Source organism: Protopterus annectens, chromosome 2.part0 (assembly GCF_019279795.1).
Source record: "Protopterus annectens isolate FY-2018-M chromosome 2.part0, PAN1.0, whole genome shotgun sequence".
Classification (NCBI taxonomy): Eukaryota; Metazoa; Chordata; order Ceratodontiformes; family Protopteridae; genus Protopterus; species Protopterus annectens.
The window spans coordinates 969,074,235-969,097,374 of record NC_056728.1 but is presented as its reverse complement, the minus strand read 5'-3'; the positions used below and the strand labels follow the sequence as shown (position 1 = coordinate 969,097,374).

Below are 23,140 nucleotides of genomic sequence, written 5' to 3'. Positions count from 1 at the left end.
CTTCAGTAAGCATGACTCCTTTTGTAATTGCCACATTGCCCCTCCCCCGAAAACTGATATCTCTTTGTAGATCTAGGCACCTAATTTGATGAACTGTACTTTGATGTAAGAAAGTCCTTTTTTCATCACACAGCTTTGATTGAAGTTTATGATAGCCAGATCCAGGGATGTAATTGTTCCTGTGTACTCTGCATTCATTAGACTAATCATTGATAAAATACTCCTTTTGGTATGTACCTGTCCAAACACTTGGCAAAGCTAGAATGACCACAGTGCCTCCTTTCTTAAAAAAAAAAAATTCAAGGGCCTTAATTATAAAAAGTGCACAGACCATCCTAAAGTCTATTATAACAGGATACCTCTACCTGAGATACATAGCTGCAAGAGATCCTGTTGTATTACACCTATTAAACATTAGGAAGTCCAGTGGTATGAGAAACACCCACTCAGTAATTACTGACTTGTGCAACACTCTGGTCCTTTTGTCATGCAAACTCTGCATGGACTTGACCTCTTGGCCCATGGCATACAAAAGTGCATTTGCCTGGATATTCTCTGATTTTTTGTCTAATTTTGTTCCTACACAAAATTGTGCATCTCTGTCCTCAGACAGGCCTGCAAAAGGGTTTCAAGTAGTAAACTAGAGCTAGTAGGTGAAACTTAGTCATGACTGAAGAAGTCCAATACTTCAAACGTAAAGAAGCACCGACAGTACCACAGCTAAAAAATTTATTTAAGTAAGTTAAACAGTACAAACAGTACACAGGTTAGCGCTTTCAGGGATCTACCCCTTCATCAGACAACTGTTGAAATTCCACACTCCCTTAAATACCTGAGTCAGTCACATGATGATACAAGCAATTACCCTATTCACTGTTAATTGAAAAGAAACACAGTTGCCAATGCAGAATAAAAATATAAAACTAAATAATGCAGTAAGAATATCTTACATCACACATTCCTTGTCCAAGCTAATGATACTGTTAAAACATGCATAGAAAAAATACTTACAAAAAACATATGAATACTCTAAACTCCTTAGCTCCCTCTAGGAAGATCAGAGTAAAATCAAACCATGCTCCCTGGTTCTCCAAAGAGACTAGGTCCCTTATTAAACAGAGATCATGCTTGGAAAACCTGGACTAAAACTAAACAACCACCTTTTCTTCAAAAATACAGGCAACTGAGGAACCTTGCAAAAAAACATACAACTAATGACAAAAAGTTATACTATAGCTCTGCTCAGCTTAACAAATCCAATCCCCGAAAATTTTGGTCAACTCTCAACAACATCCTCTATCCTGGAAAGCCGTCTAATCCCTCCCCACACCCTAACTGTTCCTCTCAGGAAACAGCTACCCTCCTGAATAAACACTTTATCTCTTCCATCCAAAATATGGTAACCTCTAAGCCAAACTCTACTTCGACACCCACCTCTCCAAGTCCCACTAACACAACTTTGTTTTCTTTTGAGCCAGTTCCCATTACTTACATCAAATCTCTTTTACTCAAGCTAAAACCCTGCTCTCCTTCCACTGACAATCTATCTCCTACATTCCTCAAACTTGCTGCTGACACAATTGCCTATCCTGTATCTATACTAATTAATCGATCTATTCTGGAATCAGCTGTCCCCACCCTTTGGAAATCTTTCTTCACTATCCCTCTTCATAAAGGTGGAAACTCCAAAGACCCCTCAAACTACCAGCCCATTGCCATTCTGTCCCCCCTCTCCAAGATATTAGAAAAATGTATTCACTCACAGCTTCTCAATCACCTCCTCACACACCACTTACTTACCCCTACCCAACATGGATTTCGTCCTCACCACAGCACCACCACTGCCCTCCTCTCCTTCACTCATATCATTGCAGAGGCCCTAGACAACAATAAACTCATTTTCTGTCTCTTCCTAAATCTCTCCAAAGCCTTCGATACTGTCTCTCATCTTCTACTACTATCCAAACTCGCAAATCTCCACCTATCCTCCTCCGCACTTGCCTGGTTTAATAGTTACCTATCTGGCAGGGAACAATCTGTCAAATGGCTCTCATCCTCCTCACCTTTCCTTCCCATCTCCACTGGTGTTCCCCAAGGCTCCATCTTGGAACCCCTTTTGTTTAATATCTTCACCAATGATCTTTACACCTCATGCAAAGAATCCTCCGTTATTCAGTATGCCGACGACTCCACACTTATATCCTTGTCAAATAACATTCCTGAACTACACTCCCTGACCCAACAGGCCCTATTATCCACTGAACAATGGCTGTCTCACAACCTATTGATCCTAAATCCCAAAAAGACCAAACACCTACTTTTCCTTCCCCGTTCTCTTTCTCATCACAAAACCTTTTTTTTATTACATCTTCTAACAATACAAATATCCCACCTGACACCCACACAAAACTCCTAGGGGTCATTATCGATGACAAACTCAAGTTCAACCTACACATACTCCAATGTATAAAAAAAACAAACCAGAAACTAGGTCTGCTATATCGGAACAAAAAATTCCTAACCCCTGAATCTAGACTTACCCTGGGCCAGGCACTCCTCCTCCCCTCCCTCTTATACGCTGCCCCAGTTCTTACCAATATCCAGGCCTCCACTCTAAACAAACTGCAACAGACTTACCATAAAATAGCCAGATTCATTACTAACTCCCCATACAACTCACACCACTGCATTTCTTTAAACTCTCTTCAATGGCTTGAACTTCCCCAGTTTCTGCTCTCTTATCAATTTCATATGCTATACTCTATTCTTTATAAACCCTCCTTCTGTCCATCTCTATTTTCCTTAGTCTCCATTTACATCCCATCCCGGACCCTCCGTACTTCTAACCAACAATTACTTGATATCTACCACCCAAAAAGGTCAGTAGGCAAACTACTCTACAAACACTCCCTTGCCCATGCTTGGAACAAACTTCCCTTTGACTTACATTCAGTCTCCTACACCTCACACTTTAAAAATGAACTAAAAGCTTATTTTCTCAATTCCAGAACCTGCCCTTGCCATGACCCTACCTAGTCTTCCGTCCCTTTATGTACCCTCAAAAGGACCATACTTAGTAACTCATTACACCTCTCTCTCCAATGTGTCTACTATGCATTTGCACAATTTTATACAAACAAAAAATGTTCATTGTTCACCTATTGAATTATATCAGTGTAAAATTGTTACTTAGCTTCTTTTTAATGCAACTTTAACTTTATGCATATATGCCAACATATGTGAATCGTTTTGCTATAACTGCTATTTTATCAATATTGTTTAAAATTGTACTTGTTTTAAAATGTATTACTGGAGCTTTTCTCCTCGTGTCTCCACTGAAAATGGGCCACAAGCACAATTGGGCAAACCCGGTTAACAAATGTCAATAAATAAATAAATAAGTAAATAAATAAAATATAAAAAAAATATAAAATATATCTATGAAAAATGTGTACAAAATACATCTGACTTGATACCAATGAGTATATGTATTAATGCATGTACCTTGCTAAGAGTATATAGGTGTAATATAAATAGTGAAAAATATATAAATTAATTCTAAAATATACTTGTGTATTTACATACACATAAAAGCAGCATATAGACATGCATAAGTATAAAAATATAAAAATATAAATATATATATATATATATATATATATATATATATATATATATATATATATATGGACGTGCCATTCAAAAAACTCAATGCCTCAATGGTCAAGCTTTTAAAAACAGTTTAAGCGACACCATTTGATTCAAACCCGGAGGTTTATCTGCATTAAATCGTATGATCCATCTCTGTTCGGCAGCTTCTGTATCACTGGATAAATTACCCCATCTGTGTTTCTCCGACAGTATCTGTAAAACTAAAAGTTTGAAGATATGTTCTGGTCCTGTATTCTTAGTGTGCATGGCATTGGCACTACTTTCTTTAACGTTATACGGTATATTTTTTTATATTTTTATACTTATGCATGTCTATGTGCTGCTTTTATGTGTATGTAAATACACAAGTATATTTTAGCATTAATTTATATATTTTTCACTATTTATATTACGCCTATATACTCTTAGCAAGGCACATGCATTAGTACATATATTCATTGGTATCAAGTCAGATGTATTTTGTACACATTTTTCATAGATATATTTTATATATTTTTTATGTTTTTTGCATGTATTTTTTCTACGCATGTTTCAACAGTATCATTAGCTTGGACAAGGAATGTGTGATGTAAGATATTCTTGTTGCATTATTTAGTTTTATATTTTTCTTCTGCTTTGGCAACTGTGTTTCTTTTCAATTAACAGTGATTAGGGTAATTGCTTGTATCATCATGTGACTGACTCAAGTATTTAAGGGAGTGTGGAATTTCAACAGTTGTCTGATGAAGGGGTAGATCCCTGAAAGCGCTAACCTGTGTACTGTTTGTACTGTTTAACTTACTTAAATAAATTTCCTAGCTGTGGTACTGTCTTTGCTACTTTACGTTTGTAGTTCCTTATTTTCCACTGACAGTTTTGTGCCTAGAGAGGACTCTGTGCACCTATTTATACTGATGTTCAGTACTTGTATGCTAAAAAAATTAAATTCAGTTAAACAAGGACTTTGCAAGGCAAAACAGTAGTTTTGCAGTAATGGCATTAAACTTGGAGCATTTCAGATAACTTGTCATGATGTAAAGTCATTAGGCATTTTTTGTTCATTGAGAAAATTCTGGTTCTAATACCAAGTCAGAAGGTGCTACAGTAGACTTTTATTTACTTCAAAGATCATCCCAGAGATGTCTGGATACATTCTTAAGTTCAGTAAGCATGTAACATGTTTACAGACAGTATGGCAGCTTGTCATAAACAATGCTAACATTTCAGCTTGTCACACCCCATTGACTACATTTATGCATTTTATATTGATTATGGGCCAGGCTGATCCTTAAAAGTACTGCACTATGCATGTGTTAAAAGGGCGATAGCAGTATATAAATGTACACAGTACATTCAAGCATTTAGCAGCTCTAATTTACTTTTCATCATAGTAACCAAGTATAGATGTAAAGCAACATGTACATGAAACAGTAGAGTGAATATGCTTATCCAATGTGAAATTTGAATATAGCCAAGAGGTAAGGGGGAATAAGCTGTGTTTGTACTCTGCTTCCTGGCCAGGGGAGACAAGTATAAGAAAGACAGGGAAGTGTTTGACTAAAGGAGGGGAGATTTAAGGATGGTCATGGAATGTAAAAAATAGTCAACTATTAGTTAAGAAGGCAGTGAATGTCTGTAATGCAGAGGACAACAGTAGAACAGATAAGTTTGATGTAATTGATACTGTTGTGATGCTTGCACTGAGAGCAGGAGTTAAGGTTATGGAAATATGTTTACCAGCTACCTTGAAAGCTAATGACTTTGGTATGGCCAGCAGGTTATTTGATAGTTCATTCCCTGTTATTGGAATGGAGTTCCTAGAGACTGTATCGTGTATATTTAGCTTAAATGTAGCTATATTTACAAAATATTGGTTTGCTGAGTGAAGTTGTCAAGGAACACAGCACCAATGTAGAATGTTCTTTAGTGTTTTCATGTCTGCAGCCTGTGTTACATGGTATATAATCTCTTCCAGGTGAAGAATTGCACTGTGTTAATCAGGGAAGACTCTGTGTTTGAACCAGAGGAACAACTGCAAGTCTATCTCAGCAACCCCTTGGGAAACCACTGGGCTGGTGCAAAAGTTGGAAGGATAGACATGGTCACACTCATTATTACTAATGACGAAGATGGTAAGTCTTGGGTACATTTCTTATATGACAGCTTCATGCTAACATGTTCATTTGCATTACTGCAGTGTATATCTTTTTTAGCAAATAATAATCTGTACCTGTGAAGATGGAACAAGGAATGCCTGAAATAACCTTTGCCACCATGGTAGGTTATTTTTAGTAACTATGGTATAGAAAATTAGTACAAAACCTAAGTCAAAACATATTGCAATTTGACCAAAAGATCTCTCTGTCTCTCTCTCTCTATATATAATATATATGTATGTATATATATATATATATATATATATGTGTGTGTGTGTGTGTGTGTGTATGTGTATGTGTGTGTATATATTTATATATATATATATATATATATATATATATATATATATATATATACGTTTTTTATATTTATATATATATATATATATATATATATATATATATATATATATATATATATATATATATATATATATATATATATATATATATATATATATATATATATATATATATATATATATATATATATATATATATATGGGTCCCATTCAGAAGACCGAACGCCGATTCCCGACGCGAAATCACCGGCGCCAGATGACCGACAGGTACGTATACCAACAGGGTGATTAAGCGACAGTGGAAAGACCGACAAGGGTAATCTGCGATCGCGACCGGTAATTGTGCGATAGTGACGGAGGTAGGAGTGGTCAGGTAAGTGAGTTAGGGTTAGGGTGCAGGTAGGTGATGTGTATGCGTTAGTGTCGGAGCTTGGGCTAGGGGTGTGTAAGTGAGTTAGGGTTAGGGTGCAGGTAGGTGATGTGTACGTTAGTGTCGGAGCTTGGGCTAGGGGTGTGTAAGTGAGTTAGGGTTAGGGTGCAGGTAGGTGATGTATGCGTTAGTGTCGGAGCTTGGGCTAGGGGTGTGTAAGTGAGTTAGGGTTAGGGTGCAGGTAGGTGAAGTGTGCGATAGTGTCGGACGTTAGGGTTAGGGTTTGGGTCAGGGCTAGTGTGTATGGTATGTAGTGTCGCGTGTTGTTTACGTTCTGTGTGTCGGTGATTTGTTGTTCGGTGTTTTGCGTTGTCGGGTTTGTGTCGGGTTTGTGTGTTTTCGGTTATTTGGCGTCGGTGAGTTTTGTGTCGGGGAATCGGCGTGTCGGTGTTTAGAAGTAGACCCATATATATATATATATATATATATATATATATATATATACACTTTATGTCTAGATACACACACACACACACACACACACACACACACACACACACACACACACACACACACACACACATGTGTATATCTAAATATATGTAAATAATATCTAAGGATCCCTATCAGTTGAACGAGTTTTTAGAATCTCAGAATTCATGTGGTCAAAACCATATGATCAAGCTTTTCAATGGATGAAGGCAAGATGGTTCATAAAGCCTACTTTGATCTGGCCAAGGTTATACCTCATGCCATGCTTTTCGGCCCCAAAACTTGGACTGAACCACAAAAGGAGGGGGAGTATCGATATTTATCAAGGATACCCACACCTCCAGGTTGGTGGCAAAGCACGAAGCATCGGAGACTATCCATGTGCAACTAACAGTGGGTAAAACTGCCTTCCAGTTTATAGCCTGCTACAGACCACCCTCCCAAACCCAGGAACCCCACTCGGCCTTTCTGAGAACATATGAAGATCTCTCCAAACACCATTATGTTGGGCGGCTTCAACTACCCAAACATAGACTGGGAGCATTACTCTAGCTCCAACACCCTAGCCCAAAGGTTCCTAGAATTTATAAACTCAAATGCTATGGAACAACTTGTTACCACTCCCACAAGAGGGGAAAACATACTGGACCTGATCATCACCAACATGGGGACTCTATGCTCCAGACCAGAAGTGTATCCCTCACTGGTAAGATCAGACCATAAACTAATCTCACTAGATATTCACATCCCGACCCCAGCCCCTGCCCAGAAAACCACAGTGAAAAACTTCTCTAAAGCAAATTTCACACTCCTCAAAACTGAGGTGGAATCCTTCAAAGCCCCCGGGCCTCTGGAAAATATGGCCCAGACCGCAGAATCATTTATAAACGCATTCTATGAACACCTTCAGGAATGTATGGATCATGCTATCCCAAATAAAACCAAGACCCAATCCTCCAAAGGCAGACGTCCTGTCTGGTGGACCCCAGCCATAAACAAACTATACAATAGAAGTAGGAAGCTACTAAATGATAGAGCAAAATCCCAAAAAGGGAAGGCATCACTGATCAGTATTAGCAAAAAACTACGGGCACTCATAAAATTGTCTAAGGCCAGCTTTGAGAGAAAAATTGCACAGGACACTAAGGATAATCACAAGGCTTTCTTTAGTTATGTTAGGAACCTGGGTGATAATTCCCAGATATGCTCAGAATTAGTCCAAAATGACAAAAACTACACTGAACCCACAGCCATTACCAACATCCCTGCTGACAGGTTCAGCGCAAACTCCCACCAAAAGGGCAAATATCTATCCCAGCAGAGTGCTTCCCCCCTGACATCTCAGATGCTCAGGTAAGAGCCGCCCTCTCCAAAGCAAAAAACACAGCATCAATGGGAACAGTCGGTGTCCGGGCTGCGTCCTACATGAACTTCAAGAAGAGCTAAACCCAAACATAAAACTACTGTTCAATCTCAGCCTTACTACAGGATATGTGCCCAAAGAGTGGCATACAGCAACAGTGGTCCCTCTCCATAAAGGTGGTGCCTCAGCGGATCCTTGAAACTATCGCCCCATAAGCCTGACTAGCTTGGTCTGCAAAGCTATGGAAAGGATCATCATGGACCTCATAAATAAAGATATTGGGGACCTACAGACACTGGATCCTACCCAGTTTGGCTTTGTTAAGGGCAGATCCTGCCTCTTAAACCTGGTTGATTTCTTTGAAACAGTCACCAAGGCCATTGACGAGGGGAAGGTGGTCCACACAGCCTACCTGGACCTTGCAACAGCCTTCGATACAGTACCCCACTCGGGCATTATAGATAAGCTCACCAGCTTAAATATAAACCCCTATGTCACTAGATGGATTGCAAACTGGCTCAAGGACAGAACCCACATGGTTAGAATTGCTGGAGCCATGTCAGACTCCAAACCAGTTACAAGTGGTGTCCCACAAGGCTCAGTCCTGGGACCTCTCTTGTTCGGTATATATTTCTCGGAGGTACAGGCCAACATGGAAGGACTGTGGCTGACCAAGTTCGCAGATGACTGCAAACTGGGCCATAATCGACTCTCCAGCCGACACAAGCATCCTCCAAAAGGGCCTCATAGAAACAGACAACTGGTGCCAGAGCCATGGCCTCAAGCTAAATGCCAAAAGTGTATAGTCATCCCTTTGGCAAAAACAAAGTGCCCACAAATTACCACATAGGTGGTAATCCATTAAGTACAGAAGAAGTAATTAGGGACCTGGGGACCCAAGTTGATAGCAATCTCTCATTTGACAACCACGTGGCCAAAGTGGTTAGAAAACATTTTATATAGCCCACCTAATCATGAAGGGATTCACATCTAGATCAGGGAGGTCATCGTGCCTCTTTACTCATCCCTCATCAGGCCCATAATTGAGTACAATGCCCTTTTGGGATGTACCTTACCAGACACCTGCAGCAACTGGAAAGACCCCAAAAGTACCTCACCAAGAGGATCAAAGGGCTCAAACAGATGCCATATGCTGCCCGGTTAAAGAAACTCCAGCTCTACTCAGTGGCATACCGCCTGTTCAGAGGCGATCTGTGCCTGACATATAAAGCCATGTCCAACCCGGAATTAATGGACATGCTGCACCTCAGAAAATCCAAATCCCATCGAGCTACGTGCTCGAGAGACTTGAACCTCAGCACTGAAATAAATAGGACATGCTGGAGGGACAGATTCATAACCCAGAGGCTCCCTTCACTCTGGAATAAAATCCCAGTCCAGGTTAGGCAGAGTCCCTCATTGACTCTCTTCAAGAGGAATCTTGATGAGTGGATGGAAGATCGTAGGTTTACCCCGGGTATCACTTCTGTGTCACTGTTAGACAGAGGCACAGTATACTAACCTCGAAAAAGGGCATAGCAAAATAAATTTAAAATGGGTAGCGAAAGCCAAACACATTCTGGCTAGGCTTATAAATGCCCTAGGGCAGATAGCCTAGTATGAACCTATGAACCTATTCCCCACTCAGGAATCACAGAAAAACTCACTAAGCTATGCATCAACCCCTATATCACAAGGCGGGTTGCAAACTGGCTCACAAGTAGAACCCACAGTGTGAATGTAGTTGACTCCAGGTCAGGCTGCCGACCAGATTAAGAATTCTAGCTATTTTACTGTGTTTTTTATTTTACCAGTAATGTCTCTTCTGACAGGGCAGCCTAGCTTGACTGTTTCTTCTTGTTTAGGGTACTTTTTTGTGGTAAAAGTGTGGTGATTTTGTACTCATTTAGGGAAAGTAAACGTGTTTGCTGCTGGTGCCCACCTAATCATGAAGGGATTCACATCTAGATCAGGTCCTTCTAGCAGCTTTAACTGGCGTTCAGGCTTCATTTTCAGATAGTAGGACATGGGACTGCTTACCATTTCTTCGGTTCATGCTCCCACTGCTTTGTAGAGGAGGCCTTACTTATTTCTTGGGCTCACTCAGTCCCTCATCTGCTGAATGATTCTGCAGTGGCTGGTGGTTGTTACTCAGAGCACTCAGCTCTTTCTCCAGATCCCTGTAGGAGTATTCCCTTCTGCCACCATTGACTGAGGGTTAGCCATGTCCTCTCCTGCTGTTCAGGTCGTAGCGGCCATGAGAGAGACACTTTTGTTTAGTAATGGAGTTTCTACAGTTAGTACTTCCTGGCATAACCCAGTATAAGTGATCTGTTCACTGGGATAAGGTTCCATTCTTGAGTTGGTTCACTTCTGGGAATGTGTCTAGGAAAAAGAAACAAAAATAGTAAAACAGTTGTCTTACTCATAGAATTTTTTCTGTTGACAAGGTAGAATTTATTACTTTGGTTGAGGTTTATTGGAAATTTTAAATGTCTAGAGAATGAATTGGCATTTTTGTAATAAAAAGATAATCTGTTTCCACAGTTTCTGAGCATGCCCTGTCTGATGGTCATTAAATGGATAGGGCAGCTTCCATGTTTTTCCGCCCAGTTCCCAGATTCTGATTAATTGTTTTCTCATTTATCCTACAGAGGAATTTTTCTTTTTCCTGGGATAAGGTCCAAAGTAAATCATTTGTTTGTACGGGACCAAGATGATCATTCTTCATTACTGAAGAAGTACAATGACATGTTTCAGGTGGATGTTCAACCTCTGGTTTCAGACACGAAGAATCTTTTTAACAGTGCCTGCAGTATTACTGAGACTGAACATTCAGCCCCTAAAAAGGCAGAGAGGCTTTATAAGGTTCCTCTATTTTACAAGTATTTGTTTTTTCATCCCACGTCAGACCCAGCAGCCATTACCATTTCTAGTCCAGTTGCTAACTAAAACTGGGTGAATGCTGAACTTTCGCTTTAGACAAGGATGGAAAACCTTCTTGACATGTTTGAGAAGAGAATTTATTCCTCAAGAATAGTGTTCAGAATTCTGAATTATCAGGCTCATATGTTGTATTTACATGCTGGTTTGTTTTGATTATCTGAGGAACATTTTTGCCTCCTTTTCATCTTCAGAAGGTAGGTCCTCTCTGAATTCTGTTATTGATTCTTCTTCACAGGTCACTAAACTTTCTTTATGGTGCATATGTTACAGTGCTAATTTTGCGTTCAGGGCAGCAACTACTGCTACTGTGATGAGTCATTTTACTTGGGGATGTAATCATAAGTTTTGGGGAGGATGTAAAATCTTAAATTATCCTTTGGAAAAGGATGCGGTGGTTGATCCATCTGCTGCCAAGGTACTCAAACAATTTGATGAAGGGAGGAAATTATTTCAGGTGGTCTGTAAGATTCTCTGCCCCCTTTCTCATATTTTACAAAAACCCTAACCATCTTCTGCCAAACAGAATTTCAAGAGTAAGTGGAAGGAAAAGAATTTTAAGAAAGTGGCAGGAGGGATCTAATGAAAGTTAGTTACTGTCAGTGATACAAAAGGTAGCACACTTTTCTTTGGTGCAGATGGCTGTGGGTTCTATTCCCACACCAGGTAGATTGGTTACTGACACTGCAGTGCAACATAAAGGGGGTAATGCATTCCTGAGTGTGTCATCCCTCGAATGAGATGTTAAGCTGAAGCCCCATCTGCTTAAGTGGTGCTAGCTTATGTGGATATAAAAGATCCTCCATCACCTGTCAAAAAGTGTAAGGATCCTCAATTTATATATAAAAATTAACATATTTACACATGTACAAATATATAAATTATAAATCTTTTTACACATATTCATAATTTCCTATACAGTTATGCTACATTTTCATCCTTATTTGACCCCCACTCCTTTTTCCATAACCACCATCTGATTTTACTTAATATTGTTGCTAGAATCCATTTACCATTAAACATAATTTCATTTATTCTTTCATTCCATATAACATAATGTATATGTTCTCCAGAAAAGACATATTTGGTTTATTTATTCTTGTTTTTCTCATTCAATTTTTACATCTTTATTCCCAGATTTTATACATAACACAGAAGTTATATTCATTGTAAAATTTATACCCCCAATCTTTACTACATCACCCAAATGTTTACTTTTCTCTCTGTTTAAAGCCATCCCTATCAAAACAAAACACTCATTTATGCAAATGATTGTTTCTTTTATCCAAATGTTGTTTTTGCACTTATTATAATGTCATCTGCATATTGTAACAGAACTGGAATTCTTAACCCTTCAGGTGTTATATAACCTGCCGCCTTCATTTTTGCAATTTATTTCACATACTGTCACACTCATAACTAATGCAAAGAGTATACAACTCATTTGTCATCCCTGTCTTACAATAGTCTTCATATGCACCTCTTGGTTTAACCAGCCGCTGCATTTACATGTATTTTTGCTTTGATATTACTATATGATGACATACATAATTTCCTAACTTTCTCACTATATTCTTTCTTTCTTTACCCATAAGATTTAATGTCCATTTGTGGCAAATGCCTTATGACGATCTCCTATCATGATATTTGATTATTTTTTCTGTTCATAATATCATGGACATTTTCTCTAACTATTATTAATAATGCTTGACAACCCTTCCCCTTTATAGTATATATGCTTTCTTCCATAATATTTCTCATTTTAGTTTCAAATCTCTCTTGTACTATTTTCGTAAAGGTCTTATAATTATTTTTCTTATGTAATAGTATTGGTCTCCAGTTTTTAACTCTTTTCTGTCTTCTTTCTTCCATATGAAGTTAAGTATTTCACTACATAATTATTTATACCTATAACCATCATTTAAACATTCATTCAAAGTCTTTAAAACATACTTTTTGCCAATCCATTACATTTTTGTACATTTAACACCCTATTCCATCTGGGCCTACAGCCTAATCTGTATTTACTTGTCCTACTACTTTATCTTGTTCATTTAAAGAAATCTCCTTTTCTAGCTCTTTATTCTCTCTTTCTGTTAACTTCAATTTCCACTTTTTTCTACCTTCTTTTTTCTTTTAACATTTCTTGTATATATTGTACTGCAGTATTCATAATATTTTCCTGAGTTTTTTATTTCTCCTTTCATATTTTATTTTTATCATTACACTACCTTCTTCCTTTACTGATCTGCTTAAGTAACTTGATACTTCTTCTCTTTTTGTTGTAAAAAAAATTTGTCTATGTAACTATTCTTGTATTTTTCTTGATTTCTTTCTTTCATTATGTTCTAAATCTTCCAATGTACCATTATGTTTTTATACTTTTCCTCTATTTTTCTCACATCATATTGTCATTGTAAAAAACATTTCTTATATTTTTCCTTAAATATCACCCACCTTTCAGACCAATTTTGTATAAAATCTTCTCATAGTAATATGATCTTTCCGTAACTGTCTTACTAATCTATTTCCTTCTTTCCATGTTTTCACATTTATCCTTTTTATTCGTCTATATATATATGTATATATGTATATATATATACATATATATATATATATATATATATATATATATATATATATATATATATACATAACTATCTTGTTTTCTTTTATCTCTAACCATATTGCAGGATGATCAGAAAATCATGTTTCAACTACCTCCACTTCTGTAACCAAACATTCTGATACTTTAAAATAGTCCATTTCAGTTCTGTACATACCCCTTTTGTAAGTCCATGATTTTTTGTCTCAAAGTTTGAACGCTTGCCTCTTAAGTCACATTTTATCTCCTATTGTAATATTCATATTTATCACTACTTAGTCTAAAATTCAATGAAATAAGCTTTGTCTTTCTTTGCAGTTAGTATAAGCATACAGTGTTATAATTCTATAGACTTGTTCTTCCCATTTTAAATCTACAGTTGCTAATCTTCCCATTTTTTGCTAACGTTACATCTAATATCTTTACAGTATTTCTACAGAATATGGCTATTCGAGAACATCTTTCCTTTCCCAAATTACAGCTCATTTCTTCCCCATAGTTTCTCTGTTTGCAATCTTTCTTCATTTGTTAAAAATCGTGTGTCTTCTAGTATAAGTGCATCTACATCACATGTATTGCCACACTCCACAATTCATATTCTTACTTTCTTAGTACTATTCATATTTACAGAAACCACTGTAAAATTTTTATTTTCCCTTTTACTTAGATTCATTGTTTCATAAATCCATAGCTAACTACTGGGCTAGCTTTATTCTAAGCCTAACCAATTTTCCTTCCCATAGATGAGAATCAAACTCTGTACCTTGTGTCTGTGAGTCAGACCCCTTAATCATTTTACCAACCCTCAATCTTTAGCCATATATATTCTTTTTCATCCATTTCCATTCTATTTTACTTTTGTACTTATCCCTTAAAATTTTCTTTTTCTACCCTATGCCCTTTTACCAATAAAATTTGTTTTTCTGTTTACTTCCTCCCAGTTTGTCGTCTCCATCAGTTTTTCAGAATCTTCTTCTACACCCTCTTTATTATTTTTCCATCCAATTTCCTTCAATTTCTGCTACTTCTAACATTTTCTTTGTTCATTTTCTTCTCTTTTTCCTTAGTTATTTTCATTTTTGCAATCCATTCACAAATGCCCATTTTTTTACATTTATAACATTTCAATTTACATTTTTGCATCATGTCCCATTTCCTCACAAATATTTTCTTTTGTCACAGTTACTTAGCAAATGTCCTTTTCCACAAAAAAAAAAAAAAAAATGGGTTGTCCCCAGTATTTTACAACATCCCTATTCCCCTTCACATTTATCATGCTTGGCATATGTATATATTTTTTCACTTTCAACTTTTAAGACAATATTACAATCCCGGCCACCAATCCATAAACTCTTTTTTGTCATAAACATTTACAATGTTCAGTACTCCTTTACATAAAGTTTACAAATACTCTTTCAAAGTCTCTCTTTTTACCTCTGTTCGGAATTATACATGAATCTTCTTTTTTGTTTTTTGTTTTTAAATGCTTTTATTACATAATGATTCCATAGGTAACGGTCTTTTTTTCTTCGTAATCTCCAAGAAAATTTTTCATTGAAAAAAAAAAAGTCTGAAATATAATGTCACAAAATATCTCTCTGTTGATAAGAATAAATGCTCTTACCTCACATGCTTAAGTAGCTATTAAATTGTCCCATACTTCATACCTGTCCATTTATTTGTCTTTTTTACTTCGAACCCTTGCCATGTACTTATGTTTTTCATTTTCTTCTGCCTTTTTTTTACTACTTCACTTTTACCTTCTTTTACTTTCCCTGCTTATGCTTTCTTTTCCATCTCACCACTATTCTTCAGGATTATTGCTGCATCCTCCTTTTGTATTTTCTCCATAATGTCCCCCCATGAAATGTCTCTTTCATTTTCTGTTTCACTTTGCACCATTTCTTTTAAGTAAATCATCCTGCAACCCTAACAACTGGAGAGTTGTAATTATACATCCTTCATTTGCTGAGTCATCTTCATCAACAGATTTCTTTGAAACAGTTTCTCAGAATCCTGCACACATTCTCCTGTTTCGATATTTGCTTTCTCCTTCATTTCTTTCAGTACCGCATCACATAATTCTCTCTCCATCTGCTTCTGTGTTTCTCCAGGCCACCTCTGTGTCTTGAATGGAATCAGGAAGTTTTCCTTGAAAATTTGTCCCACTCACAACAGTAATGAGTAAGGGGTTCTTTACTGGTAATCATTGCTTACATACATTACTTACATAACTGATTACATACATTATTACAATTATTTAAACCTTTATAACATAAATCAGTTTTATATTAAATCCAAAGCCAATAAGATATTTTCTTTAGAATTTCTGCTAATATACATTTTCCATTAAATTTGACTTCATTAAGTCCCTCCATTCATATTGTCTGTAGAATCTAAAATATTATCCTATCAATTTTCTTCACTTTTTTTTATATTTTCATAATATCCATATTCCAACATATTCATGCTAATATGTTCTATCTTTCCCTTCTACCTTTTCCAAACCTTCCGTTTTATTTTTACATATTTCTTCCCATAACGTCTTTACTCTAATACATTAAAAAATGTTCTTTTGTTTCAAGTTCTCCACAATGAATACATATCCTTTCTTGTTTTCTTCTATAGGACATGTTAGTCTTAGCAGGTAGTTTACTTGTTGATAATATCCACAGAAAATCTTGTCATTCATATATTTTACACTACATGAATTTCATTTTAATAGCTTAGCTTTCTTCTTTTTAATTTCTGAATGTTTCCAAGGAAAGGTAGAATAGTGTTCTTTCATAATGTTTAAATATAATTCTTTCCTATTTTTCTACTATTAATTTCAATAAGAATATTTTATTTTGATATTCCTTTATTTCTTCATTTATATAATTTTCCATCTTTTCCTTATCTTTATTTATTCCCCAGAACACTTACATTTATCATACAAAATGTATTCTGTCAGAGTCTTCTTCTCTTGTTTCTAACTTGTTAAGGCTTTATGCAAGTTCAGTGAAGCTGTATGAACACTTGGGTTTATTAACCCCAATCCTCTTTCTTCTTCCTTTACATACAAAATTCCCCCTCTCACTGGATTCAGTCTGGATCCTCATATGACTGAAAGTATTATACACATTATTTATTTTTCATAATTAGTTGATATCGTGTACATACTTGCTACCTATGTATACTTACCAAGTAAAATAGAATTTATTAGATAAACTTTTTGTTGGATGCTAGCTTATATGATTTCCAAAATATGCATATATCTCTTATTTCTTAAATAATTTTTGTCATTGTTTTTTAATATATTCAGTTTTTCAAATACTATTCCTAGAATATCAATAGATGTTCTTCGTGTTTCACTGTTGCACTCATTACATTTGGGTAATCCTGCTGGCAGATTGCCCTCAATCTGCCTGAATTCCAAAGTCCTGGGTCCTGCATCAGCTGCTGTTGCCCCTTCCCTGACGTCAGGGCATCAGGGTTATAAAAGATGCAGCCGACGCCATTTTCTTCAGTCTTTCTTACCGCACAGTGCCCGAATCCAAAAACTTTAATTTTTTTCTTTATTTATACATAAGTCTATACTATGTCATCTGCATATGTAAATATTATTTGTAATTGTATTTCTTCTGTTATGTTATATCTTACCATATTTAATGTTGTATTTATTTTATTGACAATTACAATCTTAACTAAAACAAATATGATACTGCTCACTGGGCATCCTTGTTTTAGTTCACATCCTATTTTGATTTTTTCACTTAACCATCCGTTTAGAATTATTCTTGTTATTTCTTTCATATACAGAGTTAATTTAACTATACTATCTCTTATAAGCCCTTAATGTATCCCATACAACTTTGTATTGCATTTTATCAAATGCCTTACTTAGACCACCTACTTTTTTATTTACAATATCATCTATTACTTCTTTTACTGTCCATAGTAATTCTTAACTTTCTTTCCCTTTTCTACCAAAGATTGATTGTTCAGGCAAACTTGTCTACTCTACCATTCCTTTACCATTCATTTAGTACCTCCACAAAAAAGATTTTTTGCCAATTTTCCATATCGTTGTACATATGCTATTCAGTACCATCCAGTCCTGTAACTGTATCCTTCTTGATGTTTTTTAATATTTCATTTAGTTTTTCTGCACTAATATTTTTTTCAGATTTTCATTATCTTCTTCAGTTATGTCTCTCGTCTCTCTACATTTAAAAGGCAAGCAGGCGGGGTGGTTCGTTTAAGATGCTTTATTGTATAAAAACACAACAGGATGGATAGCAGCATCAGGAAATATAAACAAACTGATCTTCAGCACTTAGACACACATATTACATCTAAACAGCATACTACAAAATGGCAGTCAGGCTTGCACTTGCTTGGTATTTATACACTTGTACAAGCCCTTGGATAGCTCCTTAAAGAGACATACATACGTTGATTTACATCCTCCCTCTTAAAAACATTGCCCATTTTATCAAAATAACATTGTAAATAAACATGCATCGATATAGACAAACAAACACAGTGTTCATGTCCAAGTTGCCATTTATCTGGAACATGGACTGGAGATGTGACTGGATCTCGTTACATAACAATTAGGACTGGGTTTAGCAAGATGGACAGTCTTCGGTGAACAGTTCATATCAGGAACTTTGGAATTCATCCAAGGAACAGGGATACTCTCTGGAACTTCCACTGTAACTGTAATACTGGACAACTCACTCTGAGATAAGAGTCTTTCTCACAAGCTGTATGCCGTGGTACAGGTTCGGACACCGGTATCAAATGCTTCTGATTCCGCCTGAATTCTGCTCTTTGTGATTCCACAATGTACGATCTCAGCTCTGGACAGATGTTTTTCACAATTTTATTTATTTATTTTATTTTTATTTATTTATTTATTTATCATTTGTTGACAGGGAAAGTCCGACTAGGTTCCACAGAGCCTGTTTTCAGCAGAGGCCCCGGGGAGAAATGCTCCAGATGCATGTCTTTGGAATGCGGGAGGAAACCGGAGTACCCGGAGGAAACCCACGCGAACACAGGGAGAACATGCAAACTCCACACAGAAGGCACCCCAGCCGAGAATCGAACCGGAGAACCTCTTGCTGTGAGGTGACAATGTTAACCACTGCACCACTGTGCCACCCTTAAATTCCAATCTGATCATAACCTTTGGACATTTGCATCCTTACCATATCTCCCTCTTGTAATGGATTGAGCGGTTTGCTGGTCTTATCATAACAGGACTTCTGGGTTAAACACTTCTTCAACAGATTGGCTTTCACTGACCTGTTGTTCTTGATGCATGGCACCAACAATTGACTACTGATGGGTAATGTTCTGGTTTGTCTCGACAGAAGTCTCTGAGCAGGTGAACCAAGATGTTTGTCATGAGGAATGTTTCTGAGATTCAAGAGATTTAGGAAAACATCATTGTTGTCTCATTTTGACTTCTCTAGTAACTGCTTTGCACTTTGAACTGCTTGTTCTGCTAAACCATTGGACTGAGGATACTCTGGGCTACTCATAACATGAGTAAAGTCCCACTCTTAGGCAAATCTTTTAAACTGTTGTCTTGTAAACTGTGTGCTATTGTTAGAAATAATTTTGTGTGGAGATCCATGGACTGCAAAACAACGCTTTATTTTTGTAATGACAGTATTGGATGCTATATTAGGCAGTAGGTCAATCTCGAAACAATTGGAATAAGAGTCTACTAACACCAAATAATGTTAACCATTCCACTCAAAAATGTCTGTGGCTACTGTCGACCAAGGTAGTTCCAGAACTTTGTTCAGCTTAAGTTGTTCTTTCTGTTTATGTGGCTTTTTACTATTATACACAGAACAAGATGAAAGTACTCTCTCAATATCTTGTGACATAGAAGGCCAAAATACTAGGCCTCTCGCCCTTCTTTTGGTAGAGTCTGCTCCTGGGTGACATCAGTTTAAGATAGTAATGTACTCTTGTTGCAAGGACTTTCGAACAATAACTTTGGGACGTTTCATAACAATACCATTGTATGACAAAATCTCATCTCTGTATGGAAAATATGGTTGCACTGCTGGAGGTGAATTAGATTGTTTTGACTGCCATCCTTCTTTCAGGAAGTGGTTGAGCTTCTGTAAAGTGGATTTGTGGCTGTATGATCTCTGAGCTCATCAAGACGTGTGAAAGAAAAATTTCTGACCTCCATGACTTCAAAATCAAATCTCTTATTCACATGCTCTTAAGTGGTACTGCTGGGTGATCTGGATGACATGTCAGCAAGATCTACCATAGACATAATTTGGAACATGCAAATACAGTTGCCAAAAGGTCTTTCTCAATCTGAGCATACTGCATTTAAGCTTGGGTGAGAGTTCCAGACATGTTAGCAACGGGTTGACCCTCTTATAGAATGACTGCACCAAGACCAAATTTCAAAGCATGACATGAAAGAGTAAAAAGAGTTTGAGGACATCATAGTATCCGAGGGTAGGTTGACTGGCAGTTCTCTGTTTCAGGACATTAAATGCTCTCTGGTGCTGTTCTAACCAAGACCAAGATACATCTTTAGATGTTAGCTCTCTGAGCAGTGCTAATATGTGACTCAAGTCTGAAGTGAACTTGCCTAGGTAGCTGATCATGCCAAGAAAGCATTGCAGAACTTGAACATTGTCTGGAGCTGGCATCTTGAGAATAGTTGTTTGCTTAGAAGGGTCTGTTCGTAAACCTGAACTCGTAAATAAATGACCAATGTAAGTGACTTCTCGTATCCTGAATTTGTATTTCTGTGGATTCAGCTTAAGATTCATTTGACGTGCACTTTCCACAACTGTTCTGAGGTTTCTGTCATGCTCAGCTTCACCATTACCTAATACTAGTATGTCTACTGTAATAGCATAAGGATACCCAGGAAAAGTTTGCTCCATTGCACGTTGAAAGACTTCACTTGTGGAATTTATCCCAAATGGCATTCTCAGAAATCTGTACCCTCTAAATGGAGGACTGAAAGTAGGGAGCAACAAAGATCTCTTGTCAAGCAAAATTTGCCAGAATAAACTATTTGCATCTAAGATATAAAAAACGGTGGCATTTGGCAATATGAGCTGCAACATCTTTGACTGTACGCATTGGATGATGAGGTCTTTTTAGTGCCTTATTTAAATCTTGTGGGTCTATACATATTCTGATGTCGTCTGAGCTTTTCTTATGAGCTGCCACCATGGAAGATGCCCTCTGTGAGTTCACTGACTGGACCAATCACTCCGTGTTGCACCATTTTGTCTAGTTCACCTTTGATTCAAGTCTGCATGGCTATTGGAACATTTCTGGGTGGCCTGACAATTGGATTGACATTGGGCTCTAACTTCATGGAGTACTCAACTGGAAGCTTGCCTAGTTTGTCTTTGACAAGATCAGCATAGGTAGAAAAAATATGTTGGGCAAAATTAGAGTTGTGGTCTTTTAAGCTAACATGGTTAACTTCCTTGTTAAATGAAAGCAGTCCGATTTTCATAGAGTCTCTGAGCATTCTGAGACTTCCATTTGAATCTCTTCACCACCATAAGCAGCAGGCTTTGCACACTTTGTCAAATCATGCCTTTCACCAGCACATACTCTAGGAAATGTTTCTGCAGACATAACATTGCACTTTGAGCCAGTATCATCTTTAAGCTCTGTGGGTTTGCCATTTATATGAACAGTACAAAATAATTAATTATTGACCAATATATCAACTACATTGACTGTCTCACTAAGCACTGACACACACCATTAACATAATAAAAAGAATGAGGTCATGACCCATGACTCTCCGAGCTCTCTAATTGATCAACTCTTTTCTTAAAATGTTCCCTTTTAGTGAAACATGTGTGGCTTTTGATTTACAAAATTTTTTGAAATGATTCCCTTTATTATATTTGTGGCATTGCTGACCAAAAGCTAAGCACCTCTCTGTTTTAGATTCATGACTGTTACCACAATTATGACAGTCAACAATGAAATTCAGTTGGGCCCATGCTTTGAGTGTGCTGCCTCACTCTTATGCTTCACTGAGGCTGTGCGACTTCTGGAACTTGCTAGAAAGCTCTGGGGTTTACCTGTGGGTGTGGCAGAGGCTGCAGTAACTGCCACATGCGTGGACCTGTCTCTTTTTAACCATGTGCTGCATACTATTGACGTGAGGCTTAGAAGTTGCTGGAAATATGCCTTTCTCATTTATAAGCATATTTGTGTGCTTTTCTGTGAGCTCATGTATCTGAGAAATCTCAGTGGCCTTATTCAAAGTCAAACCACTGGCACGAAGCAAAATCTTTCTCACAGCATCATCCTTAATACCATACACAAATCAGTCCTTTATCAACTCATCCCTTAAATCACCAGATTTGCACATTTTAGCTTTATTTCTCAAGTCTGTTGTATATGCAGTAAAAGTTTCACCTGGCTTTTGATCCCTTGTGTAAAATAAGTGCCTCTCCATTGTAACGTTGGTCTGGGGGTTACACATTTCTCTAAATTTGCGTTTTAAACACTCGGGGACCTCCCTTGACTCAGCTTGTACAACAATATGACAGTTCTTTCCACTCAAGCAAAGATATAAGGTACACACATGAACATTCCCTTTCTATGGCTTCTGACCCAGCTACATTAAGTAGAATAAATGCATTTGTACAGTCATCATCAGAAAATGCAGCCTGTATGAAAATGTCATATTCCTGCTCAGACACACTCCCGTTCTCTGCAATATTGTTGTCAAACACTAGTGGACCAGGTTTTCAAAATCATTCAGCCATGCCAACAAAATATGTGTGTGTTTGTGCATACAATGAAAATATGCCCCCTTTTTGCAATTATACACAAACTAACTGATTTTCAAACTTGTAATAATATTCAAATGCACAATAAACTCTTTGAAACACTGTACTTGGTGAAATATGCTCTGAAATGGCTGTATTCTGTGAAACCAACTTTACTGTAACACTGCACAAACATGCAAACACTTCATACAGTTGTGATAAATCTGATAGCCTCAGTAAATATGAAAAGAACATTCTTTGTGAAAAATGCAGTCATTTCTCTGCATTTTTATTTGTTTTATTCTTTTTATGCAATTCAGACTTTATTTCAAACATCTTTCTTAGTAATTCGAATATTTCTAGCAATATATGACATTTTCAACTTACTTTAATATTGTTGAGAGCATTCTGTATTCTTCATTTCATATTTAGTGAATAAGAAATAGCTTGAGCAGTTTTAACATGAGAAATT

General features: G+C 37.0%; 1 protein-coding gene across 1 annotated transcript in view; it reads left to right on the top strand.

The window, feature by feature from the left end:
* LOC122792799 (extracellular matrix organizing protein FRAS1-like) overlaps positions 1-23,140 on the top strand; it is a 4,352,848-nt gene that overhangs the window by 3,695,307 nt on the left and 634,401 nt on the right. The window contains exon 58 of the mRNA XM_044060368.1: positions 5,627-5,783. Coding sequence (XP_043916303.1) covers positions 5,627-5,783 — 157 coding nt within the window. The remainder of the gene's footprint in view (positions 1-5,626; positions 5,784-23,140) is intronic.